Source organism: Medicago truncatula, chromosome 6, assembly GCF_003473485.1.
Source record: "Medicago truncatula cultivar Jemalong A17 chromosome 6, MtrunA17r5.0-ANR, whole genome shotgun sequence".
In the NCBI taxonomy this organism is placed as follows: Eukaryota; Viridiplantae; Streptophyta; class Magnoliopsida; order Fabales; family Fabaceae; genus Medicago; species Medicago truncatula.
In genome coordinates this window covers 31,723,653-31,751,604 of record NC_053047.1, presented here as the reverse complement: position 1 = coordinate 31,751,604, position 27,952 = coordinate 31,723,653, and the positions used below count along the sequence as shown (strand labels likewise).

The 27,952-nt window shown below is 32.5% G+C and overlaps 3 protein-coding genes across 5 annotated transcripts; 2 read left to right on the top strand and 1 right to left on the bottom strand.

Moving 5' to 3' along the window:
- Positions 1–1,038: 1,038 nt before the first annotated feature.
- LOC11439740 (alpha-ketoglutarate-dependent dioxygenase alkB homolog 6) lies at positions 1,039–6,653 on the bottom strand. The gene is made up of 7 exons (XM_003619498.4): positions 6,343–6,653; positions 5,986–6,046; positions 5,003–5,041; positions 3,186–3,298; positions 2,565–2,805; positions 1,862–1,908; positions 1,039–1,769 (listed from the first exon to the last, which is right to left on the bottom strand). Exons 1-7 carry the CDS (start codon positions 6,460–6,462, stop codon positions 1,590–1,592), a joined length of 801 nt encoding a protein of 266 aa, XP_003619546.1. The 5' UTR covers positions 6,463–6,653; the 3' UTR covers positions 1,039–1,589.
- Positions 6,654–7,323: 670 nt separating this feature from the next.
- Positions 7,324–15,384, top strand: LOC11440279 (peptide chain release factor 1). Of its 3 annotated transcripts, none has more exons than XM_024785476.2 (6): positions 7,324–7,706; positions 8,318–8,393; positions 9,370–9,500; positions 9,586–9,656; positions 9,973–10,054; positions 13,674–14,407. In XM_024785476.2, the coding sequence occupies exons 1-6, from the start codon at positions 7,362–7,364 to the stop codon at positions 13,785–13,787; spliced, it is 819 nt and encodes a 272-aa protein (XP_024641244.1). In that variant the 5' UTR covers positions 7,324–7,361; the 3' UTR covers positions 13,788–14,407. The 3 variants fall into 3 exon arrangements, with proteins under 3 accessions (XP_024641244.1, XP_039682707.1, XP_024641246.1); XM_039826773.1 differs by lacking the exon at positions 13,674–14,407 and adding an exon at positions 13,116–13,653 and having other exon boundaries at positions 7,326–7,706; XM_024785478.2 differs by lacking the exon at positions 13,674–14,407 and adding an exon at positions 15,007–15,384 and having other exon boundaries at positions 7,331–7,706.
- Positions 15,385–26,022: 10,638 nt separating this feature from the next.
- LOC11444964 (putative clathrin assembly protein At1g33340) lies at positions 26,023–27,542 on the top strand. The gene has a single exon (XM_024785734.2). The coding sequence runs from the start codon at positions 26,161–26,163 to the stop codon at positions 27,352–27,354; it is 1,194 nt and encodes a 397-aa protein (XP_024641502.2). The 5' UTR covers positions 26,023–26,160; the 3' UTR covers positions 27,355–27,542.
- The last annotated feature ends 410 nt before the right edge of the window (positions 27,543–27,952 follow it).

The following is a 27,952-nucleotide window of genomic DNA, read 5'->3' as shown; positions in this document are numbered from 1 at the left end:
TACTTTTATTATTGTTAGATTCTTTTTGGTAGTGGCGGAGATTCGAACCTCAAAACTTGCATATATTATATGTTGGTCTTACCAACCGAGCTAAGCTCATGGGACTTGTTATTGTTAAATTGTTTCTATTACAATGAGATTTAACTAATTTTTAATTGATAATTGAAATAATAGGATAAAAATAATAAAATAGTTTAAACGAAGAATAAAAGAATTGATATCTAATATGTATGAATCAGATGTGATTATTAGTCTACTTCTATAATAATCCCAATGTGTATTATCATCAATAATATTTTACTATAACTATTTTAAAAAAATAAAGAAATGAGATCTATATAACTATTTTCAGACATTTCTCTCTTATACTTATATTTTGTTCTTGCTCTCTCCATCTTTCTCTCTATATTGTCCCAAAACAAGAAGAAAAAAATATTATCGTAAAAGTTGTCTAAAAAATGGTTATAGAAATATTATTTCTCTTAAAAATAGTTCTCCATTGTTTAATAGACCTTCAGATCAAATCATAAACTTTATGTTTTATTTATTATAGTATGTCAAATAAAACAACATAATAAATTCCCTATACTCACATTTTGTTCTTGCTCTCTCCATCTTTCTCTCTATATTGTCCCAAAACAAGAAGAAAAAAATATTATCGTAAAAGTTGTCTAAAAAATGCTTATAGAAATATTATTTCTCTTAAAAATAGTTCTCCATTGTTTAATAGACCTTCAGATCAAATCATAAACTTTATGTTTTATTTATTACAGTATGTCAAATAAAACAACATAATAAATTCCCTATACTCACATTTTGTTCTTGCTCTCTCCATCTTTCTCTCTATATTGTCCCAAAACAAGAAGAAAAAAATATTATCGTAAAAGTTGTCTAAAAAATGGTTATAGAAATATTATTTCTCTTAAAAATAGTTCTCCATTGTTTAATAGACCTTCAGATCAAGTCATAAACTTTATGTTTTATTTATTACCGTATGTCAAATAAAACAACATAATAAATTCCCTAAAAAAAATAAAATAATAAATAAACATATTATAACATAAATATAATCATATAAACAAAAACCATCATGATACCCATACAAGTGGTTTTGTCAATGGTTTGGAACATTTTCTAGTGTGATGATACCATGAATATATTCGCATCGCCGTTATCGGCAATCTCTCAAATGAGACAGAAAAGCCTATGTGTATGTTTGGATTACTAGTAAGATCTAGGTTTCTTGGGTTGCACGATTCCTCCATAGCTACAACAATAGAGATCCAAATGACCTCATTTGTTGCAATGGAGGCAACAATATACTCAATCTCTGTAACATGATCGACGATCGTCTTGTACTTTGAACTTTTCTAGCTCACAACGCCACCATTTAAACTATGATATGGAGCCATCCAAGGCGGTTTGGAAGCTAGCATTGGTGTAACAAGAAACGCTTCTTCACCGTCGCAGACCATAGTTGTAGGGAAAAAAAGAGCATAAAATTACCTAAAGAGAATGATGTACAAAAAAAGAAAAACTAAAAACAAGGTAACAGTTGAACTTTTGATTGAATGGAATGTGAAATGATTTTAAAACCTAAACAAATTTTTGTGAACTTTTGGAACCAATCGGCATGTCAATGAAATTCTATTCGAAGTTCTTGATATATTCTTATATTCTTCTTTTCCTATTGCTTCCAGAGCATCCTCTGAGCCAAAAAGGTGTTTATCTGATTCATTGTGTTTCAAAGCTTCAATTTCATTTACAGCCTGAAAAGGATAATGTTTGAAGCATGAGAAATAATTAGAAATGCAATCGATTATTTATGGCATAAAAATTTAGTATATATGTGTAGCCTTACCCCGTCATAGCCATGTAATGCACAATCTTTTATACCATGCAAGTAATCTGTAAAATCACAAGCAGAATGTTATGTTGCTAAAATTTTAGTAAGACCATGAGTTTAAAGCTTCAAGTTTTAGGGGCATTTGGATATAGCACTTAATTAAGTGCTTATTCCATAAATGCTTTTTTTATTTTTTTTATTTTTATATATATATATATATATTTAAATGTTAGTAGCAGGGATTGAATTCTAGACCTCCTGCATATAACTCATTTGGAGTCCCAACCCAAACCACTAGGTTACTCCTTTGAAGACAATTCAAATGATGTTATCATATAAGAGTTTGTATGTGTATGTTTGGAATAACAGAGTTTGTCAAAATCATGGTAGGCTACAATGATTTTGGCAAAAGTTATATAGTATTCTGGAGCTTCAACAAAATCACATTGTTGGCACTGTGATAGCATCAAACTGACAGTGATTCCAAACACGCACTAAATTGTTTCTACAATTGAGAATGAACATAAACTTTGTATACGCTGAAAATGATTTATTAATGACAATAAACTATCTAGAGAAGTTTAAGAAAATAATCATAAAATATACATGCATCATAAGCTATTTTCATAAATAAGTCAAGTTCAAACGAACTCTCCCAAATGCCCCTATATCCTATTACCAAATACAAAGGTTTATTGTAGTACTAGAGAAAAATAACCTGAGTATGCCTTATCCTTGAATATCAGTAAACTGCGAGGCATCAATATAACAGAGAATGGACGGTGATCATCAAGCCACTTATCTTTCCCAATCTCAAAAGTTTCTCCATCTGATTCTTTGTCAGTAACTTCTTGTGAATCCAATTTTAATTTGGCATGGGGAGTGAAGTCCATGACAACAGGAGATCCAAGCGATAGAATAGCTACAACTGGAAAATAGGAAGGTCCATCCTGGTGTGGCTGCAAAATAAAACAACATCCTCCATTAAAAACTAGCAAGTAGCAACATGCATCAAAATGCACTCTAGATCTGTGAAGCACTGACACAGATACAGACACTGGGTCCGACACTGCATGTCGACACAGATAATAATAATGTGAGAAATTGAATGTAACTATATGTGTCAGTGTCGGAGACACTTTCAATGTAAAGTGTCGGTGTTGCATAACAAAACTCTAGACCTTGCTCATAAATCGTGATTAATATCAAATAAACATAAAGGACTAACAAAAAACATGAAATGTTAAAAGTTAAAACAATCTACGTTTCATTTCTAAAAGGAAAAAAACAAAGTGAGCAAATAAATGGAAAGAAGCAGGGGTGGAGGTCCACGACAAACCATTATGCCTTGGTTAGGTTGGTATTCATTTATGAGAACATGATTGATTGGTGATGGGAATAATCCTGATTCTTCAGATATTTTTTGTGTGAAATTTGTCAACCATGAAGGCACTGCAATAGAGAGATATTCCATTAACAGAAAAAAAAATCAACAAATAAATAAAACTAAAGTAAACTAAAAGAGCAAATAGCTGGTTCGGTACTTGAGTTTGTAGGACTGCATCAACCTAATTTCTCACATTATCAATATTCTAAAATGATTCAAAATGTTAATCAGGTCCTTCCCTCCATAGGTATCTGCACAGACTATATTGCCATTAAGCTGGTAATGTCAGGGATCAATTTAAAACTAAATGAATAATGCCAGAGATGCATTCGATGATATCCTGACATAGGGACAAACTTGATCAATAATTTCCAATTTCAACGATAATTTTGGAATATTGATAGAGTAATCGGTGGTGAATAAAGAAAAAGTGGATGAATCCTTAGATGTGGAGTTCAAGAAGCTGCTTCAATAGTTCAATGGAGACACAAATGACGAATGCCACCAATAGGAGAAGGTAGAGTTATCTATGTTTACTGGTGACGATCACGCCGGGTGAAAAAGATAAGTGTTACCGATGTTTACTGCTAAGTTGATACAGTGTCACAAATTTTAGGGAGTAAATTCGGTTTACTCTAAACTAGTTACTGGCACGAGGCTGACCTTAATTATTAGTTTTATACATGCTTATTTTATGTTACCCTTATTTTCACGGTTAGGTCAGTTTGAAAAACAATGAAGTGCAGATCAAAAAGGTATAACAAATTAACAATGTCGTAGAGTTAGTTTGTTTGGCTAGAAATTAAGTTTTGGTCAAAATAAATGTGGTTGTAAGGTAAGAAGATGTTTGGTTATATTTAAGTTGAAAAATCATTTTGACTGAAATTGATTTTGAGAAAAGTCAGTATCTCCTTAGAAGTGATTCTTCTTTACTATTTAAACAATACCAATTCTTTTAAACTCACATTAAAAGTTTCTTTCCAAAGACAAACCAATTTTATTACCATCGATTATTTAAAGACATTATGCAAATTCTAAACCAATCTATTTTTGGTGCATGGAATAGGGAAGAATCCCCATTTCTAATTATCTTCAATCATATTCAAAGGTCACAGCATTTTTCCAACCAAAGGAGAATAGTTACATAAATAAACCCAAAAATGCATAGAAAGACAACAGCAAAATAAATTTCATCCACTTGCAAAACTACAATGAAAAAAGTATCTAACAGCAAATAGTCTGAACGATTGTTGGTAAATCAACAAAATCTACAGGAATTACCCTACTATTTCGGGTGCGCAAACTATTTATTTCATCATCTTGTTGCAGCATGTAGATAAACTGTGTAAAGCATAAGTAACAATCTCGTTATTTCAATAAGAGTGATGCTGGCAATACACTCTTCATCACACTCATTATGATTGGCCCATTTTGTAAAAGCCAACACTCTTTGTAAAAGTAATCAATTTACGAGGGCTCTCGTGTTGTCAATTTAGCACGGATATAGCACTATAGCACGGATATAGTCATGTTTAACATACTAATCATAAAAAAGTATGCTAAATAAGTGTGTTGCTACTTGCTAGAATTACATCTTCAACAAAAGACAGGCATAATATTACAGCAGAGCGGTCACTGTTTAAGACTATCAAAAGGAAGATGGACCACGATAACTCAGAACATAGTGGTATCTCACTTGTAATAGACAGCATCATGAATTTCCATGCAAATGCAATATTGAGGCTATAAAACAATATATTTTCACTTACAAGGTTGAGGTAGAAGGCCTTTCTCATGGACAACACCGCCTACAATAAAAAGTGAGAAGAAATAGCTGATCAACATTAAGAAGAAGGACAAACTTTCAAATTATCATGGTAATCATTAATAATTTGATTCAAAATACAAAAGAAATAAATATTCCTGACATGTGCATTTTCAAATTTCCTAAAGTTGTTGGAAAAATAAATTCCACTACAAGCCACCACATAAGGATGAGACAAATATGAAATGGGCTATGATGAGACAAATTTTATGTCCATGACAGAACAAAATAAGGATTATGGCAAATCCTGACAACCACCACTCCTCCAAAAAAGAAAAAAGAAGAAGTCATTGTGAATCATAATCAATGAAGCACCGACACTAACCTGAATACCACATACGACACTAACAAGTTGATATTGATAATAATTTGCAAAGGAAATATACAAGCAAGTGAGTGTAACCTTATGTTGTCAGACACCGACACCTACATGTGTCGGTGTTGGATACTGCACACGCCATCAGGAGCGTTGGTACTAAATAGATCATAATATTTATAAAGGTAGGTTCATTTCCTAATTTCTAATTTTGTATCATTCTTCACTCCTTTACCAACCCGAACCTTGAAAAAAGTTAAAGTATTTGATTATTGTAGAACCATTTATATCTCCACAGGGCTTATTTGTATGCCCTTATTTGAACTTATTTACTACTGACATAAGTTTTGTAAGACTATTTGGGAGAACTTATGAAAACAACTTATGACATGTTCATAAGCTAGTTTCAACTTATTTTCATAAGTTCTCCAAGAAAGCTTATGAAAACAACTTATAACTCATACAAAAACAATTCAACTTCATTTTAGCATTTTCTATATAAATAGCTTATACTGTTATACATAAGCACTTAGGGTATAAGCTGCCAATTAAGTTGTTTATCCAAACAGTATGTTTGGTGGTGTGCACAAAATAACAATCATAAATCATACCCCAATTCTGAAGCCTTCTATTCTTCAACAACTTCCACTTTGATGAAGGAGCTCCATAAATCTAACAGTATAACATAAACAAATTCAGATTTTTACAAAAAAACAATAACATACTTCAATTAAAGTTTAAATATGATTTTAGCCCATAATTATTTTTTTGTATGGACAGTCCTGCAAATTAAAAAACTATTGTTTTTAATCTCTAACGTCGGCTTATTGAGCCAACGTCAGCGACTAAAAGCAACAGAGAAAGGACTAAGCAAAAAACTTAAGAGACTAAAACCAAACAATGCCGTAATTACATTACAGGAACTAAAATTATATACTTTAAACGTTAGGTTAAAGAGTAATTGTTACATTGTTGAGAAGAAGGGTTTGATCAGTATCTGAGATGAAGTCAGGAATATAAAATAAAGTTGGTAATGAACCAACTTTGAAATCAGATAAATTTTGGTGTTTTGGTTCAATTTTTTCCATTACAGTGCAAAATCAAGGTTATGGAATGTGATGAGAAGGAATAAGAAGGGTTATGAGAGTTTGCTGTTTGGGATGAAGTGGTTGATTAGAGTGGTGAAGTTGGAACTTACGGTAGAGTTGTAGAGGAGAGAGAAGGGGGAATACGGTTGTGAGGGTTTGAAAGGGCGGTGGCTGGAAAAGAAGAAAGGAAAAAAAATAGTTTTTTTATTCGCTATGGGTTTAATTATAAATAAAAATTAATTTTAAGTTAGTTTAATTGTTTTAAAAACTTTATCCCTTAAAAAAAACTTTAAACAATTTTAAATATTTTGATTGCTTGTATGAAAAATTGTTTTTGATTGTCATTGTACCACCATTAAATTTCTTAATTTCTACTCGTTTGTCAAAACACCATCATTAAGTTTTTTAATTTCTTAATATTTTAAAATCTATCTGAAGTCTTGTAAGCTTAACTCAGCAGCTAAGGATAATGCATAAAATATGTAAGATTTGACGTTCAAATTTCGGCCACCACAAAAAAAAAACAAGTATTTGCTTTGTAATTTTACAGTATACTCGTCTCAAAGTGATTCGATTTCCTTTTGTGTTAGTTTCTTTGAGCAAGTTCATATTAAACTTTGCTCCACCTTTAAATCAAGCCCCACAAATGGATAGTGAGATTGGTCCATCAGATTAGTCCGTTCATTAATGGAATATCTGAGTTTTTTTTTTTTTTTTTAAATCTTAATTTTTACCTTTTGTTTTTTTGCAAACATTTTATTCTTCACCACTGCCACGTGATATAATAACCACGACACACGTCACGTGGCATGAGTAATAATCTCCATCATCGTGGACACAAAACATGCTCTATATATTGTGAACCTGTGACTGAGAGAACTCACAATACAGTCATAACAATGGCACACAAAATCATTTTCAAACCAACCTTCATCCTCAATCTCAAACAACAATTCACAACAACAACAACATCACAAACCCACAACATTTCCCACTGCCACTTTCTCCATCATCCATTTTTCAACATCAAAATTCGCCCAATCTCACTCCACTCCACAACACCAATAACCACCACCGCCGCCGCCACCGCAAATCACGGCGGTTATCTAGACCTAACCGACGATGACCTAATGCGACAGTGCGAAATGGGTACATTCAAAACCTCTGGTCCTGGTGGTCAGCATCGTAACAAACGTGAATCTGCTGTTCGCCTTAAACACTTACCCACTGGTATCATCGCTCAGGTTTTTCTGTTTATTATTATTAATATTTTTTTAATTTTCTAATTTTTTATTATGGCCGGGTCAATTTAGTCCCGATAAAAATTAAACACCAATTATTCCCGGCTTAGGAAGCACGGACACAGACTTCGACACTGGACATAAAAGTGATATTGACACGTTGCCACCGATAATAATTTTAAAAAAATACCATAATTCAGTGTAATCATATGCATGTTGGTGTCAAACACGATCAGGACATACCTAATCCAAATTGTCTGTGCTTCAAGTATCCCGACTTTAGGACACTCTTCGAATTAAGCGTGTCCCGGTGTCCGACATGACACTCACACTTATAATTACAGTGAATTATGTCTGACACTGACACTTATACCTACATTGAAATATGTAATTTTCTCAAATTATTAGCAGAGTCGGCATGTCGGTGTCTATAGTGTCCGTGTCCGTATTCGTGCTTCATAACCTGAGTGTAATTTGTTCCTGACATAAAAATGTAGAGGCTATTTTGGGTTTGGTTTTTGTAAGGGACTAAATTGACCCTGTGAAGGATCAAACTCTTATTATTGTAATATCATGCGTTTGTTAATTTTTTATTTTATTTTATCAATTTTTAGGCTGGTGAGGATCGATCTCAGCATATGAACCGTGCTTCTGCTATTAAACGCCTTCGCTCTCTTATAGCTCTAAAAGGTATTTCCTTCACTTGGCAAGTGCTATGTATAAGCTATTTTTATAACAAAAGATAAAATAAACTTAGCTTTAAGCTGTTTTCATATGCTATCTAGGAGTGCTTATGAAAATAAGATGAAAACAACTCAATAAGTTATTAACATGTGATAAGTTTTCCCAATGTTGGGGTTGCATCTACCGTAGAAAAGATGGTGGGAACTCAGTATAGGTGGTTACTGCCTTACTGTTTTGGGCATGTAGAGGGGAGATCTGCAGCAAGCTATGAAGAACAGACACTCCTCGGATTAGGCTTGTTCGACACCGACACATATAATCACATTGAGTTATGTGATTTTCTCAAATTATTAGCGGTGTCGGCGTGTCAATGTCCGTGTCCGGTTTCTGTGTCCGTATCCGTGCTTCATATCAAGAAAAGTAGATCAAATGGAGGTAGAAGAAATGGATCACATTGAATTATGTGATTTTCTTAAATTATTCCTTTATCGTTAAATCCAGTATCACTGATAAGTGATTAAGGGAGCACTCTACCCTGTTTTTTGGTCCCGAATCTTGTAATGGATATCATGCTAGAATACCGACCTGAGATTCATACGGCTATAGGTACAATTTGTGGTTCAATTGGTTTAAGCGACTAAATTTGGCGGGATCATGTGACAAAAGATAATTAGACTAGAGATATTGTTTGTTCACAACTTCACTGAAGTGACTTCACAGTCTGACCGCTTGAGTGGGTCGGTCTGGTGTGTGGTTCCAAAATTTGATTTTAATACGTTGAGGGAAGGAGCTTCCCCACTATGTGTGTTCAGTCATACTCTATGGAGTACTAAAACAGACGCCGGACACGACTCTGACACATGTTGGTCACCCGACACACCTGAAGCGTCGGTGCTACATTGAGATAAATAGTTCCCTTGCTTATAAGTTCTAGTAAGCAAAGCTTTGTCTAATAAAGAGTTGTTTTTTTTCCTTGATTTAGTCAGGAAAACGGTAGATCTTGATGCTTATTCGCCACCTCGAGAGCTTCTTCAGATCCTTCCTCCGAAGTCATCAATTAGAGGGTCAGATATTGGTTCACAAATTGGACCCAATAACCCAAAATTTGCAATGGTAGGCTTAATGGTAAAATAATCTATTATTGAAAATTCTAAACTTAATTGCAACTTAACTAAATATACTTATGATCCTTCAACAGGGAATGCAAGCTCTTTTGGATCTTATTTTTGCAGTTGATGGATCGGTCTCGGATGCTGCAAAATATCTCGGGTATTTGATATATGATTTAAGTATTATGAATAATATTTAATCGTTTATTTACTTGGGTGTGGTGCGGTTGATCACGTGAAGCCTCATTTGAAACTATGGAATTTTAGATTTGTAATTTATAAGTAGTGCCATGAAAATGTTCGGCGTAATGGTCTCAAGCGTGTACCGTGGGGCCTGGAGGTTCATTTCCTGGCTACGGAGCTTCTATTATTTTACTTTAATTTCTTTTTTTTTTTCATTCATACAGTATTCTTTTGTGTTCAGTTTTATTCGAACAATTCGATAATTGGTTTGGTGTTTGCTAATTATGTTGCAGGTTATCTACTGGAGCACTGTCTCGGTTAATCTTATCTGATGATTCACTTAGAAAGGAAGTAAATGATCTGCGAGCATCAAAGGTAAACCTTCTGATGTTTTACTGAACTAATCGATAAATCTAATCCCATCTCATCACTGCATGTTTAAATAACTGATTAATAACATAAAATTAATTAATTTTACCGACAATACCTGTGTTTTAACTTCTTTTGTGCCATGTAATATAATATTAAACTAATGTATACATACTAGAATGATTTTCTAATAACGTGATCTGAAGAAATGTTTAAATATTAAAAAATTGGCAAAACAGAGGATTAGAGGAATATATTGGTACAGTCTCTGGGCACAAATTCAATAAATAAGTAATGACTTTTGGATTACCGTTCACTCTCCAAACATAAATAATGGGTGAATGCAGTGTTTTAAATACCAAATCGAATCGGACGGCTCAACTGTTTAAATCGTGAACCCACCTTCGCCACAGTTTGGTTATTTGGCGGTTTGTCTCAGTTCGAACTGTTGAACCATGACACTAGGTGTCTTGTCGGTTCTATGACCAATTTGGTTTTTATAGTATTGGTGGGATGTGCAATAAGTGATAACTGATAACAACCAATGATGTGGTTTGATTTCTTTGTTATATACTTGGTGTGGTGATGAACCATGATCATGTGTTTACAACTCTAGAAATCAAAATTGAGTTAACTTGGTTATAAAATATTGTATTATTTCTTTATATGCATGCCCCTATTAATTATACATCTTTTTCTTCAATCAGCAATAAATAACATGTTGAAAACATAAATCATCTCTCTCTTAAAGGATAAAATTGTAAAAACAATACTAATTACAAACATATTTAATACAAATATCCACTATCTTAATTTCCGTTATTTTTTCAAAAGGGCCCTATAATTAGGGACGGAGGTAGTAGTATTAATATTAAATTAACAATATTCATTACGTTATTAAATGTAGTTAATTGGTATGGAAATAAATATACTATCAGTGTGGTCACACTATACATACAACTATTCCCACAAAAATACATTCTAAGCTGGTATCATTGCATCCTCCAAGATCCATTTGACCACATGCTATCAGGCCACCCATCATTTATATCTAAGCACCAAACCCATCAGTGGATGTGCTAAAGAGTCCCACATCGGTTGGGATATTACCTGAATAAGTGATGGCAATCCTCACCTCACAAGCCATTTTGTGGGGTTGTGTTAGGCCCAACCACGATTTATAAGATGGTATCAGAGTAGTTATTTGCGACCTGTATTTGTGCTTCACCACCGCTGTCGGCGCTGGCCCGCTGGCAGCACTACCTTTCTGTTTTTGTCCCCTCAACAAACACAACCACTACAACCTTAAACTTCTTAGTCCTATCTTCGTGCCACAACTTAGTGTAGTTTGTCATTCTTTTTTTCTTTTACGGAAAGCCCTTATAATGACAGATTTCTTACCTGTCAGAATGAATCAATGTAAATATGACCATTTATAAATAAAGAATAATAAAATGACCAAGAAAGAAGTGTTTTACTGTTCGATTTTCTTCATTGAGAACATGTCTTACTTGTAAAGAATTAACTCTTTCAATCTCCAATGTGGCCATTCTAATTTTGTACTAGTAGTGAAGTTGTTTGCGGGGAAGTGTAGATCTGTAGTAGCCGAAGTGCAATACTTCTCATAGCATTGCTTTATACAATTATCTCTAGAAAAATAAATAAATGGTTATCTATCGTGTAACTTATTCATTGGTTTATTTCTCTATAAAAAAATTAAGGAAAATATTGTTGCTCGATCTATAGGAAATATTGAAGGAGGAGGTTACGTTTGGTATGGAGAAAGTCATATCAAAAAGGACAAATCAAAAGATAAACATGTGGGATGAAGATATACAAAAGACTAAAATTGAGCTTTTATAATTTTATTTTTTTTACACACAAAAGGCATTCACGTCCTCATTCTTCACCCAAACCTATCTCTTGTGCGTATTCTTTAATTGTTTTATTCTCTGCATTTTTCTTCTTTGTTCCAATCTCTGCCTTGCCAATTATGGCATATCTTATTAATAGGTGGCTTGATGTTGATTTTCTATTTGAGCCCATTCTTGAATTGTTTTATTTGACTGTTATAAAATTTTCTCTGTGTCATTGCTTTTGTTTAAAGAAAAATATGTACAAAGTTATGATTCATTTAGTTGATTTTCTTCTAAATGTGTTTGATGGTTTGATAGAGCTTTCATTACGTTGTAATCCCTTATAGAGGTCTAGCAAACCAATCAAATACTTTAAAAAATGTAACACATTTAGAAGAATGTCAACCAAATGACATAAATCTCTACATACTTTTCTTTAAACAAAAACAATGAGACATGAAATAAAACAACAATTCTAGAATGGGCTCAAATCAACATCAAGCCACCTATTAATAAGATATGCCATAATAATTGGCAAGGCGGACGAAGAAGAAAGATGCGGAGAATAAAACAACTAAAGAACGAACACAAGAGATATGTTTAGGTGAAGAATGAAGATGCAAATGCCTTTTGTGTATAAAATAGAACAAGAAAAATAATAAAATTTATAAAAGCTCAATTTTAGCCTTTTGTGTATCTTCATTGCATGTTTACCTTTTGATCTGCCCGTTTTGAACTGACTTTTTCCATGCCAAACGTAACCTCCTTCAATATTTACTATAAAATCTGACCAAGTATCAATATTTTCCTTATTTTTTTTATAGAGAAATAAACCAATGAATAAGTTCCTTATTTTCCTTATTTTTTTATCTCTTCATTATGTTAAAATTCCATACTTGTTTAAAAAATATAATCCATATGTCGCTCTAGTAGTGGTTTGATAAAGTTTGGTTTGGTTAGTTTTTCGATTCATTATAGTATAACGCTTGAGTTCCTCCCCGTAACCAAAACTTGACATTTGTTTTTCACTTCTGGTTTTCCTGGTTAAATCCATTGAATAATTTGGTAGCTTTGGCATTGTTTGCCAGGAAACATTTTCAGCTGAAGATTTTCTTTCTTTGCACTGTTCTTTTATTCGACTGAATACAAGCAGCTTTGAACTCCTTTTCATTTTCTATAATTGCCTTTCTATTATGTTTTCTTGTTTTCAGAACTTTCACATAATTCAATCAAAATCACCAAAATATGAAGAAGGGCCCATTATTATATGATTCCATGGATTATGCGAAATTTTTGAAAACAAGAAAATACAACAGAAAGACAAGTATATAAAATGAAAAGGAGTTTGAAGTTGCTTGGATTTGGTCGAATAAAAGAAAAGAACAGAGCAAAGAAACTCTTCACCTGAAAAATGAAAATGACTCTTGGCAAACAATGCCAAAGTTTTCAGATTATTCGATGGAATTAATCGAGGAAACCATAAGTGAAAAACAAATGCCAAGTTTTAGTTACAGGGAGGAACTCAAGCGTTATAGTATAATGAATCGAGAAACTAACCAAACCAAACTTCATCAAACCACTACTACAGCGATATGGAGATGGAGGAGATTTCTAAGCTACTTCAAATGTTGCATAAAAGGTTGATATCAAAGGGTTACAATATTTCTTGTCTTCTAAAAGACTGTTTGATTATTAGATATATGATTTATCTCTTTATTATGTTAATTTTCCTTGCTTGTTTAAAAAAATATAATCCATATGTGGAAAAGAGTCAGCACCAGATTGATCGTCGCCAGTGGGATGAAAGGTTACCACTAATAAAAATCTCGGTATTCGTACACCAAGACCATATCAAAAACCAGTGTGCTGAGGCAGCGCCTTAGAGGACGATGCACACATGAGATCACTGTCGACAATGATCTCTTTGGGGTAGGTCGGTTTCGAGGAGGTGGTTGTAGTGGTCTGGCTGGTTGATTAAAAAGTTAAAAAGTCGCTGGAGTTGACAAAATTGAAAAAACTGAAAGGTGGTGTTGTCTGCGAGAAAAGCCGCCTCTGATTTGAGGTGGTTTTGCTGGTTGATTGTCGCTAGAGTTGACAACGACAGACGATTGTATGTGGTCAAAATTGAAAAAAATGAAAGGTGGTGTTGTCAGTGGCAAAAGCCGCCTCTGACAGCGGTGGTGAAGCACGAAGACCGGTCACAAAATTAGAACCTGCGCTGATACCGTCTTAAAAATTGTGTTTAGACTTAACACAATTCCACAAAACTCTCAACCGATGTGGAATTCTTTAACGCATCCCTTCACGCCCAACACTGATGGGCTTGATGTGTAAATATAAATGATGGGTGGTCTGATAGCAGGTGGCGAAACGGATGTTGGAGTATGCTTTGATACCATCTTATAATGTATTTCTGTGTGAATAATTGTGTCTATTGTGAGCACATTGATAGTATATTTATTTTCATGAGTTGATGAATAATGTTAGTTATAATATTAATCAAGACTAGTTGACTAATTTATTCTTGACAAAAACAACTTACTGGTTTACATGAAAACAATTTGAATTTTTCCTGCCAGCTTAGTTCAGCTGGTAAGGGATATATATAGGGGCCGAAGTTTGAACTCCAGACACCCTCTTAAAGGTGAATAATTTCTAGCCACTAGCCCACTAGGCTACTTGACAAAAAAACAGTTTGAATTTATTCTCTTTTGGTATAGAGATAGCTTATTCATAAGCCTTTCTATGATAAACTCTTCCAAAAAAAGGAATGCTTGTACATAAGGAATGCTGAGAAATGTTCTTGAATTTGGAAATCCTAGGCAATCCATTATTTCCCCAAAAACATTCATTATTTGTTTCTTATATAAAAAGATGTTTTTCAATAATGATCTATACTGTTGTAATTAAGCTACATGTGAATTAGACACGATACAAGTTTTCCCGTTACAAAAATAAAGAAAACACAAGAATCCTTCGATAATGCTTGCTTTTGTGGAGTACTGATACATTTTGTTCTCACTTCTCTGCTTCATGAGAAAGATCTATTTATTTTTATCAAACAAACAGTAACTGAGAATCTGCTTTTCGGAATTCAAACAGGGTATGAAGCCTCTCAAGTAGAACCCTAAAAACCTGACTCAATTGCAGAGGTTTAAAGTGAACAATATAGAAGCTGATGAGATTGGAGGGTGAGGATGTGAGGTGAATTTTCAGATTGTAGAGAGAACTCAACTCATTCTCCAGAACACAATCACTAGAGTTGGATAAAACTTGTGCTTTAAGGTTTGTGCTAAAGGAATATCAAGATGGTAACCTAAAATAGAAGAAGCCACAGTTCTCTGATGATTTTTTTGGACAATACACATTGTTTTTATTTCATTGTTTGTATAGAACATAAAGTTGGCCAATTGTAATACAAGCAAATATTTGTAGACTATACAAATAAAGATTATATTTATCTAATTCTTGACAAGATAATTGCTTTTCTTCCTTTTATTTTTCTGGTCTTGTTTGGATTGACTTGTTTGTGTTTATCTACTACTAGCATAATAATTTGACAAACTATTTAGGAGAGCTTATGAAAACAACTTATGACATGTCTATAAGTTGTTTTCGGCTTATTTCCCAAAGCTCTATAGGATGGATTATGAAAACAACTTATAGCATACATAAACACTTAATTAAATTGTTCATCCGAACATTGCTTTATCTAATTCTATAACTTTATTACCAATCAAGCTATTGCAATTCATGATTCTATTATTTATGTAGAGACTTAGTGGCATCCACTCACAAGATGAATTACAACCCCAATTGATTGGCTTAGAAACAAGCATGTAATGTAATCATATTCCCCTGCATTGTTTCTCTTCCAATTTTTTTAATGGTGCTACTATTCACCATGAATTCATCAACTCCACTTTGTGATTTTCACTTATTTTTTAATGTTTGGCAAATCATAATGTTTTGGTTAAAGATGCTTTGAGTTTTTTTTCCCTTAGTTAATTTTCCATTTTCTTTGGTTGGAGTTCTAGCAAACAAGTGTGTAGGTAATGCAAAGATGAATTGAGATTTCATGGGGGGAAAGACCTTGATTCTCTCTCTCTCTCTCTCTCTCTCTCTCTCTCTAAAGACCTTGACTCTCCATTTGAATTAAATATGATTGTGACTGAGAATTTTTGGAGATTGTTAGTTCAAAATGCTGAGTCTCGAACATCTTCCCTAAATTATGTTAAAATTGGGATTCATTGTATTCACACTTTTCCTAAATTTTGTTAAAAATGAGATTCATTGTATTCCTTTTTTTCCTTGTTCCTGTTAATCGTACCTCACTGTGTTGGCTTGTTAATGTTGAATCACACAATTGTTGTAAGAAAAGTCACAACGTTGGAGGAATAAAATCACACATTTGTTGTGAATTCCATTTGTTGCTGGCATGGATCAAAAATATGCAGAAAAATATATGATCTAGATTGGGTTGGATTTGTGATGTTTCTCGTGATATTGAAGGGAAGAGAATACGAGGAAACAAGAATCTTAGGGGCTGAGGGAGCGATCTCAAAGGGCAGCACACTTTAAAACTAAATTAAATCATAACCATTAATTTAATCTAATGGTCATTATGTACTCCTCTCATCTCTCATTTTAACTATTCTTCTCACTTGATACATCCCCTATATATATATATATATATATATATATATATTATATTTTTTTTTTATTTGCTGCTTTGATTTTGCTATGAGCCTACTCTTGGTTCATACTTCCATATGGTTTCTGATCTTTAGATACTAACTTGACAGTGTTCAACTTTCACCTTTCACATGGTCAAATAGCCATCTTGTGAAAATAAAGTTTCACATTCTCACACTAACACCAAACGAACTCTATGGTGAACCACCTTGATATGTGGTCCACAATGGATCAATATTTAATAATATTCTAAAACTTTAACGATGATTGATAACGTCTTTTGAAAAAGTAGAAGTTCACGGTCTTCGTCCTTACGATTGAGAAGTGTTGTTTCATTAAGAAAAATACAAAAAAGTTGAGTTTTGATGCTTACATTTTCGTTTTTCCTTGTTTTTATCAAACTTACAGCAATAAAATCAACATCTCATCCGGGAGAACGGATGACTCTTCTGCTTTCGAAAGACGACGTCCATCAATGTCAGAGTTTTAATCGGTTTTCAAATGAGTCTGTTGTGGACCCTCTATCAAAGTGGTATGGTGTAGAATAACATTATTTTCATCGGTATAATTCATATATTTGAGCTATTGCTTCCTTCTGTCATGACTTTGTCATCTGAAATTGATGGCAAAGATGCTGTTTTAGCACCATAGCATCAAGTTGGAAATTGACATTTTGAATTCTAAATACCAACCAACCATGGATATTCCCAGTCGCCAATAGCATACATACTGTATCTGATTGGATGTTTTATGCTACAAAATAAAAAAAGGAATGCTTAAAATTATGGCAAAGTTTAACTAAATTCAAATGTCATATAACACTATAAACATTTGATTTGTCCCCTCCCAAATGAATAGTAATTAAAGAAGGACAAGCAGAAGTAATTAATTAGTTAAGTAAAATGGTTATTTAACTTATTTGTGAGTTTCAATAATTATTTATCATTTTGTTTATTTAAAAAAAATTGAATTTTGCTTTTAAAGGTGAAAAATATTAGCCTTTAAAAGAAAATAATAATTAAATATTGATTCATTTTGTTGAAATGAATAGATTAAATATAACTTGTAAAAAAAAGAGATGAAGATAAAATTTAACTTTAAAAAATTGAAGACTCAAGAATGAGTATATTTCAAAAATTGCTACCATAAATAATAAAAAAATTGTCAAAATAAAAAATAAAAAACAAAAATAAAAAAAAATTGTCAAAATAAAAAATAAAAAAACAAAAAGATAGCTAGTACAACAAAAATTAGATTAAAAAATTGATGCAATAGGCCTTCAATATCTATACAAATATATAAAGGAAATACACCCTTTTGAGTTGGATTTTTCCTTTCAAATTTACCCATTCATTTAAACTATTTTAGCATTTTTAAGTTTCTACTTAAATTCCCAATTAAAAAATTAGCTAAATCCCTTTAAAAGAGGAACAATCTACAACAATATGTACAACAATCCACAACAATAGGAATGATATTAGACATTATGAAAAACATTATTTTGACCTTATATAAAAAACTACCGTGTTTCGTGTAACATTTTTTTCTTCTTCAATTGTACCCTTCATTTAATTAAGAGCAATGATATAGTGCACGACACTATGCACCCACCAACTATACGACATATACGTGGCATCACTTCAATTGTTTAAATAAATTTTAGTTAAAATAAATGGAAAAATCTGAAATTGTGTTCCGGTGGAAAACAAAGTCGTGTGGATTGTATGACAAATTCATGTCGTGTTATTTAACATTTATCTTTAATTAATTTTACCATTTTGTCATTCCTTATTAAAAAAGGCAAAAAAGACGGGTACATTCGTGCCGGTTTTTATGCTAATGTGTATATAATGTAACTTTAGCTTTCAAGGTCTTCCAAAGGTTAGATTCAGAGCGAGCATCAAATTTTGTTTTTGACAAATTGAGAGCATAATTTTTCTTTCTTTTGACTTGGATATTTTGTTTTCTAGGTTGCATTGCATATGATTTAACTTCAAATTGAAATTATGGCATGGCATGTACCAAGAATTCCTTGAGGCAGAAATTAACATATACCATAAGATATATTTTTTTTGGTGGTTGCCGGGGTCTGAATCCCAGACCTTGCATATATTATACATTATCCATACCAACTGAGCGAAGCTCACGAGAACATACTATAAGATATTTATTTGAAGAATAGAATATTGCAACAAAACTTTTCTCCATAGGATCTCTATGCGAGTGGGTGGGGGCTAGGGCTTTATAACTCTCTCCTACAAAAAGAAATATGAAAAAGTTGCATGATTATATTGATGAACTTGTGGATGAGATGAAATATTTCACAAAGTCAAATTATTTTGTATGTTGCGAATGGCAAGGGAGTTAGATACGACAGAATCATATTCTTAGAGAATAAGATTCTTTTTTCACCTTCCACCATCCTTCACTTTTTCACTTTTTTGTTTACTCGTTGACTCTTGTAAAATGACAAAAATTAATTTAGTCTAAATATGCACCATAGTCCTAACCCAAGAACCCAAAGACTGTTGAAAGCCTTCTAAGATAAATTCTATTATTCCATGCTTGTTATGATTTGGATAGCAATCACTTCACTCTTTAACAATGAATACCATGATAACAATTCATGATTTGATTAGCTATAAGCCATGCATTTTACTACAGTTACCATAAGGTTTTGTTTGGGAATAAGGAGAGGGAAGAGAGAGTTTGGTGGGAAATATTTGAAAAAAATGAATAAATCTTTCATATTTTTTGAAAGAGTAGTTTTTTGGGGATAAATTAATGATTATGATTGATATATTTTTAATTTTAAGAATATTATAACAACATATATTAAAATTGAAGAATTCATATAAACCCTTCAAAACCTTCACGAATACAATTTTTTAATTCCCCCAAATGAGAATGATTTTTATTATGAAAAAAATGACCCTCTCAAAGCCTTCCTCTTCTAATACCCTGTATTTTTTCTACTTGTTCCTTCTTTTTTATTTGAAGGTTTTTATTTATTCTAATAAGAAAATCACACAAATTTTAGGATTGATAAGTGTCATAAAGTAGTTAAATATCATTTATATTTTAGACACTTTGGTTACTTGTTTTACATGTTATCTCATGAAAAGCTAAAAATAATGAACCAATGCCATTTTATGCTTTTTAGGTTTTACTCCAACTTTTTGTGTAGGAATTTTCTTGCCAGGACATTTAAAGAGAAAAGAAAGAAGAAAACATCAAAGAAAGGCTCGCCATGGTGAGCATGGGGAGAGAGAGAAGCGAGCCAAGTCAGAATGTCCACAAATCAATCTTTTCAAGGCATGGCCAAGCGAGCCCATGGCGAGTCTGCTCGCCACAACGAGCTTGAAGCTAAGGAAAGGCAAGGCAAGTCAGAGATCAACCAGTTGGAAAAGATCAGGGCGTGGCCACATCGAAGTTGCGATGAACCAAGTCAGAATGTACATTTGTCCAGCAAAACAGGGTGTGGCCAAGCGAGCCTGACCCTCGCCATGGCGAGCAAAGGCGGTTTCTGGCCACTTTGCTTACATGGCAGAAACCCAATGGTGAAGGAAGCCTCGCTCGCCATGGTGAGCCTCCCTTCGCTCGACGAGCAAGCACTTATCATAAAGAGCATAACTGCACCTTCATTTGCAGCCAAAAATATCTGGTGTTTTTAGAGAGAGAGACATATATGAATTACAGAGAGAAACACAAAACAAGAGTATTAGAAGGTGGATTCAACAAGATTCATTGAGAAATCATCATCTTGATATGTATTCCACTCATTTCTTCCAATTTTGCAAGGCTACCATGATAATGAGTAGCTAAATCTCATTTGTTGGGATTAGGTGTAACTAATCAAACTCAGTATGTATTTTCTATGATCTTAGTAAAATATGATTCTAGTCAATCTTTAATATTGATGTTATCCTTGCTATGTATGTTTGATTTATGATTTGATTTGTTATTGAAAAATACTTTTTGAATAGAAATAGGATAAACATATCTATTAAACCCTAAATACTAGAAATGGATTTAGGTTTTGATAACCACTTCAAGTATCAAGTCTTAATGCTATTGTGTTGTTTAATAGGTCGAAAAATTGTCGATTAAACAATATGATTGAACTCACGACATTATTTAGACATAAACGATGTATGTCGAGTGATACATGGTAATATTGATTGATAGCTAGAATCTATATGCTTGATCAAGATAATATATGCAACGTTTGGTTAATGAAGTCTAATCCCAACAAGTTTATCTCTCTGTTTAACTCAGTTTTAATTACCGCATTTTAGTCTGATTAGGTTTTAGAAAAAAAACTATTTTACAAACCCTTAACTTAGAACGATAACAATTGTTGAACGACTTACGAATATCACACCAGTCCCTTTGAAAAAGATACTAAAACATACTTACTTTTGACACTACATCAAGGATAAATTTAATGTTTAATTTTTTTTTTGTTTTTCTTTATAAAATGTGTCTTTTTAATATTAGTTGAGATATTCAATATGTCACAATTTTATATGAAAATATATTTATAAAAATATTAAAAATGTTACAACAATTAATAACTTAATTGATTTTGATGTTGTTTTTGGGTTTTCTTATAATAAAAAGCTTGTATTAAAAGATAATTTGATAAATGTAAGTTGATTGATTTAAAATTGGTGATCGAGATCAGTTAATGCACCTTACACTACTACCCTCTTTGTTCCATAACAAGTGAAGTGATTTATTTGCGAAAAAAATTATCATAAAATAACTGACTTATTTCACTTTTTAATACAATATTAATTACTTATTTTTTTCTTCTAATTATAACTCTAATTAATATCACTTTAAGTACTTCCAATTCATATATTCTATTTTTCATTTAAGATAATGAGGAATGCACCAATACTTGACAAGACACTCAAAACCATTTTTTTCTCTCTTTCACTTACATACCTTTTCTTAATATGTGTTAAAGGAACAAAAAGTTCACTAATAATGGGATGGAGGGACTATTATTATTTTTTAAATAGAAAATGGATATTTTTTAAACATGGTAGGGTAAAAAAATGGATAAAGGGTTATGCAAGTACTATCCACAAATGGTACTGATCAAGGAAATACAATATCCTTTAAAAGGTAAAAACTATATACAAGAAAAAGAATAAGGAGAAAAAACAAATCCAAGAATGCAACAAGTCATGAACTTCTTTAAATCAGTGATGTTACTTAACATGAGATTAAAGCAAAAACAAATTCCTTTATATCTTGTCACAAATTTATCGAATAGGAAGGATATACTCTTAAATATGCAAGCATATGCCCACTCCAACGGATTGTTTCAAATAATTGCTACATGATATTAACTATTTTAGCATAATCTCTTCAATTCATAATAGTACATACTACATAATGATGACATTGCTATCAACTTCTCAATATTGTTCAAGATCCCAATTGTTCTCATTAAGAGATATAGTATCAAATGTTAGAAAATTTAATGGGCCACAAATAAAAGGTTGTGACACTTATCTTACTAGACCATTATTTTTCGGCTAAAATGCACTTTTGGCCCCCCAAGTTTCACAAACTTGTGATTTTAGTCCTCCAAATTTGAAAATAGCACTTTTGACCCCTTAAGTTTCACCCCATTTGCAAAACCATGACCCCCCTTTGATTTTAACTCCGTCAAAGCTAATGTGGATATTTTTTTATATAATATATTGACAACTACGTGCACAAATGGAAAATTATTAAAATTAAAATTTAAAAAAATTAGAAAAATGAAATTAAAACTAATAATAAACATTGGAAAAATCTTCTTCATCTTCAACCCTAATCTTCGTCCTCAAAATCAAAATCATTCAAACAAACAAAGCCAAACTCAATCTTTATAACTCATATCCAAACTCATACCAATTATTATTGTTGCTTTTGGTTTTTCCGTCAAACACAATAACTCATATCCAAACTCATATCAATTATTATTGTTGCTACTTTTCACGTGAGAGAGATTTGAAAGTTTCTTTATCGTGTTGATGTTCGATGAGCATGCAGAACAAGGGAAAGGGAAGGGAAGATGAACCAATTCTAGGTTTAGCGTGTTGGTACTGATGTTAATTTTCTTATTCTTTTAAGGGTTTAGATTTTGCTAATTTATCAACAAAAAAAAGCTAAAGGGAAGAGGAACAAGAATAATTTGTGTAATCTATGAATTTAATTAGGGATTTTCTAGGTTTGAGTTTATTTTTATGGGTTTAGATTTGAAGTTGTTTAAATTTTTTTATGTAATTGGTATTTTTAGTCGAAATATGTGTTTCTGGATTTTCTTTTCATTTTTTAATTATTTTATTTCATTCCTATTTATGTAGCTTTTATTTTATTTTTAAATGAAAAAATTACACAATCAGCATGAGATATGCCATCCACATTAGTTTTGACTGAGTCAAAATCAAGGGGACCATGGTTTTACAAAGGGGGTGAAACTTTAGGGGGCAAAAGTGCTATTTTCAAATTTGAGGGGCCAAAATCATAAGTTTGTGAAACTTGGGGGGCCAAAAGTGCATTTTAGCCATTATTTTTCCCACAATGTATATTTCTCACACACCCTATTTTTTTTCTTTCAAAAATACCTCTGGTTCGGAGTATACAATCCGAACTAAATTGTCAAGAAATTTTAGATTATATAATCCAAAATTTGGTTTGCCTGAATTTTGAAGAGACTTTGGTTTATTTATATTATTTTGATGCCGAAAACATAAAATAAATGCAAATACAACCAAAATTAAAAGGACAAAATGATAAAAAAATATAATTTTATTATTATATCAATACATTTACAATTAAATAAAGCTTAAGCTTAAAGTTTTTTAAGCTTATTACATAAAATATTCAAATGGGTGGTGGTGGTGGTGGTGGTAAGGTTTGTTTCCTTTCTAGGGAGAAAGGGACCTTGATGGTCAACCAGACACCCAGACAGACCAACCCGACATCCAGACAAACCGTGCTTCTTTGCAGCGCGTCACCATTCCCATTGACCGTTTATACAATTCCTGAATTTTCAAAGTAGTCTCTTTTTATGAAAGGTCAATGATGAAAACACATTGTTGTAGAAGGAAGAGGAGGAGGTCGTGTGAGAAATGGGGAAGGTTTAAAGGGTATTTATAGGGAAAATTTGTGAAGTCAGTGTTGCATAAGGTGTAGCGACTCATAATGGTGAGTCAAAAAACGTGTTCAAAGGGGTTTATGAGCCATTAAAGCTGGTTAAACTCTTTGAAAAACGTATTTCATGAGCCATTCATGTTGATTAAAACATTGATTTGTTTCATATTATATAATCTGAAAATTATTAAAAATTTTGGGATTATATAATTCGAAATGCTTCAATACTAGGTGAAAAAATGAGAGAAACATAGTAATTTGTAGGGTAAGGGATGTTTCGGATCATATAATATGAAAATATTATGTACTAATTTTTTTATGTGGTCCACATTGCACCGAGAGTTTCTGCGGTCCACGACGTTCAGAAAATTCTATAAATAGGTGTTCCTGTTTTCACAACCAGTAAACCACACAAAAAAATTGAAAATTTCTGTCATTGATCTGAACACCAAGCTAGCTGCAGTGCACTACAACGAGGGACACCACCCCATGTATTCAGGACTCTCACTGATGTCACGCTCTCCGGGTTGAAGGATCAGCTAGATCAAATCAACCGTCAACTCAACCATAGAGACACAAGGAGAGTGGACGATCTTGAGTATCGATGTCCATCGACTGACTCAGTTGGAACTGTGCGGTTCGGCCGGATGAATCTCGGAAACGACGACGACGTGAGAACCATGTTCTCGATCTTTGGTTAGTACATTACCAAAGGACCGATCGAGTTGGACGCTTCGTTGTGAAAATCTGTTGAACAAATTAAGAAAAATTTGATCCGTCCCAGGAACTACGAAGAGATCAGGGCACTGCTGGATGCACCAGATGAAGACATTAGTTTAGCTGATCCGTGATCTATTATGTTTTATATTATTACCTGTTTTATGTTGTTTTTATTACGTGTTTATGTTGTTGAATTGTATTGTTAAATTCAATATAGATCTATGGTCAGTTTTATGTTGTTGAATTATGTTGTTTGATTTTGTTTTTTTTTTCCTCTCTTCTTCGAACAAATTTATTTTTGTATGTACCGAAGGAGCACATTGAAGAAATACGAAGATAAATTTTTTCTACAGATCTTCATCATGCTGTCAAAAATCTCTTTGTTGAACTTTACATTAAAGATGTTCATTTAAAAAGATAGATAAATAAATTCTATCATGCTGTCAAATATCTCTCCGTTGAACTTTACGTTAAAAATGTTCATTTAAACACATAGATAGATAGATTCCAAAAATCTTCATCATACTGTCAAATATCTCTCCGCTAAACTTTACGCTAAAGGTATGCAATTGCACGTTTAATCCTCGTTTTACAATTACAATGATACTTTGTGTTTTGTTAGTTTATGCAAGTAAGCATCCTTGATCCTCTAATGCTTTGCTTTTTTTTCCCTTTCTGATGATGTATGTGGTTGTGGTTAGGAAAAGAGCCATTAGGAAAGTAAATTTGACATTTGTCATTAATCTTTCATTTCTAGTCACTTCAAGAGGAACAAAAGAAAAGCATAGGCTTTTTGATTATACCCGTTGACTTTACATGTGTATTATTGCCTTTTGATATATACCATAAGCATTTATAAACTATTTAAGTCATATAGCAATAGTTTGCATATGGATCGTACACAGCAAAGCAATAATTAGTCACAGAATAAAACAACAATTTATAAACTATTTTGCATGATCAATGTTCTTGTCCATATTACAATAATAAGTGTTTCAAAGTTACCAATCAACGAACATAATTTCAATAATAATAAAAAATGTCTTAGTTAACGTGTGTGACTAACCACTTGTAACATTTTTGTCCTACGAGTATAGCTTATTTGGTAGGGATAATATATTGTTGTATGTAGGGATCGAAGTTCGAATACCGAACACCCAACTTATAGCCACCATGCTACTTTGCCATAACACTATTGTTACTAATCAACGAAAAAATGCTAATAAAAAAAAAATCAACAAAAATTTCCGTTTAACTCCACAAAAAGAAGACAATAGACATCGATCCATTTAGTCTATATTCAGTCTCGCTCGGTTACATGGTACCATTTGTTGGAGAGTTCGGAAGAACAAGAACACCAATAATCTAATAGTTCTTCATTTAATATATTCTTAAATGATGTGGGATTAACCACTCACACTGAAATTCCAACAATAAGGTGTGTGGAGGAGGAAAAATAAAGATTCTATGTTTAAAATTTGAAAGATTTGATTCTATTGTTAGTTTGTACTATGCTTCAAATATTTTAATCAAGACCTATCTTTTTCTCACTCTTATCCCCACCCACCTTTATATGTGCATACTCCTACAAATCCTTAATTCTACACATCAAAATTGTTCCATTAATATCTCTTCTAATATTGGTGAATTTCTTCTCCTTTTAAATTCTTCAAAACAAGAATAATGGGTATGGATATACAAACCAAACTTCGTTTAGCTCTTGGCACAATGAAAGATCAAGCTTCAATTGGCAAAGCCATGATGTATAACCATCAACAACATGAAGGCTTTTCCAACATAGAGATTGCAATTCTTCGTGCAACTAGTCATGGTAATAGCACTATTGATAACAAATACATGCATGAAATCCTTTTTCATGTATCAAACTCAAAAGGGTCAATCCCTTTTCTTGCCGAAAAGATTTCGCGCCGCCTATGCAAAACTAAAGACAATCTTGTTTCTCTCAAGACTCTTGTCTTGATTCATAGACTTCTTAGAGGTGGAAATAGAACATTTGAACAAGAATTATGCAAAGCACATGTTTCTGGCCATTTACAAATCAGCATAATAAGGTATGCTTGTGTTACAAGGAATTTTTCTGATCCTTTAGTTTGTTTCTTACACAAGTATGCATCTTATCTTGAAGAAAGGATGAGTTGGCATGTAAACCAAGGTGGAAAACTTGAACCTATTATGTCTAAAGGGTTAGGATTTAGGAGATATGATGAAAAATCCTTTGATATGGCATTTAGAATTTTACCTAAATGTCAAATTCTTATTGATAAGGTTTTGGAATGTTCACCATATGATATTTTGAGGTCAAGTTATCATAGTCTTGCTCATGTTGCTATGAGCAATACTTTGAGAGAAAGTTTCCAAGTTTACATGACATTTTGTGAAGGCATTGAAGCTCTTGTTAACATGTTCTTTGACTTGGAATCTTCAGCTAAAAGCTTAGCCTGTGAAATACTCAAGAAAGGTTCTATTCAAAGTCAAAAGCTTCATGATTTGTATCAAACTTGCAAAAAATTGGTTGAAAACAAGAATTTGGAATACCCTTTTGTTCAAATTATTAGTATGAATCATGTAATGGCATTAGATCAATTTGGTTTTCAAGAAAATAAAGTTGAAGCTTCACATGTCTCTATATCAAGTATCTCAAAGTTGCCTCAAATTTCAAGCCTTTTGAATAGATCATCAGAGTTAGAGTTGGAAGTAACAACAAAAGAAATAAAAAAAGATGAAGAGAAAGTAGATTTAATTTTTTCAACAACACCAACTCTTTCTTCATGGACACTAGAGACTAAAATTAGCAAGGTTTGGGTGGTATTTGAAGATGAAGTTCATAATGAATCACAAATCCTTCCAACACAATAAAGGCTTGGAAATTGGAAGTTTTAATTATGCTATAAGTGATGTAGAAAGTTTTATTTTTTATTTTTGACTTGAAAGTGATGTTAAAAGTTAATATTGTAGGACAAGTGCATTTCCTTATCCAATTTAGATGCATGTTTTCGTGAGGTATGAGCTGTTGAATCAATTAAGTTTTGATGAGTTTTTCGGTACAGTGTTGTAGACTTGTAGTTTTTTTTCTTCTTGTTTTTAAGCATCCAATTCCAATAGAAAAGAGTCCCTAATATTCTAGAATTTGACTCAGAGGGAAATAAAGTTTGACGTAGAGTCATTCTAGTCAGAAATCAACATTGACCGAAGTTTAGTTTTGATAGACTAAATATTATTGCTAACCACTTTCTCTGTTTTGGAAGTATATGGTGCTACTATATATTTGACTAAAATGCACTTTTGGTCCTTCAAGTTTGCAAAATTTGCGATTTTGGCCATTTATTTTCAAAATAGCACTATTGCTCCCAAGTTTCAGACCCTTTGCAAAACCTTGACCTCCTTTAATTTTGACTCGATCAAAGCTGACATGACACATTTCTTTTATGAGTTGGATATTATTAAAAGTAAACTA

Coding starts and splice junctions, on each gene's coding strand:
- LOC11439740 (XM_003619498.4), bottom strand. CDS start 6,462: ATGGAAAAAATTGAACCAAAACACCAAAATTTATCTGATTTCAAAGTT. Junction 6,047..6,342: donor AAACCCTTCTTCTCAACAAT/GTAACAATTACT, acceptor TTATACTGTTAG/ATTTATGGAGCTCCTTCATC. Junction 3,299..5,002: donor AGGCCTTCTACCTCAACCTT/GTAAGTGAAAAT, acceptor TCTCTATTGCAG/TGCCTTCATGGTTGACAAAT.
- LOC11440279 (XM_024785476.2), top strand. CDS start 7,362: ATGGCACACAAAATCATTTTCAAACCAACCTTCATCCTCAATCTCAAA. Junction 9,657..9,972: donor GATGCTGCAAAATATCTCGG/GTATTTGATATA, acceptor ATTATGTTGCAG/GTTATCTACTGGAGCACTGT. Junction 10,055..13,673: donor ATGATCTGCGAGCATCAAAG/GTAAACCTTCTG, acceptor TATGTGGAAAAG/AGTCAGCACCAGATTGATCG.
- LOC11444964 (XM_024785734.2), top strand. CDS start 26,161: ATGGGTATGGATATACAAACCAAACTTCGTTTAGCTCTTGGCACAATG.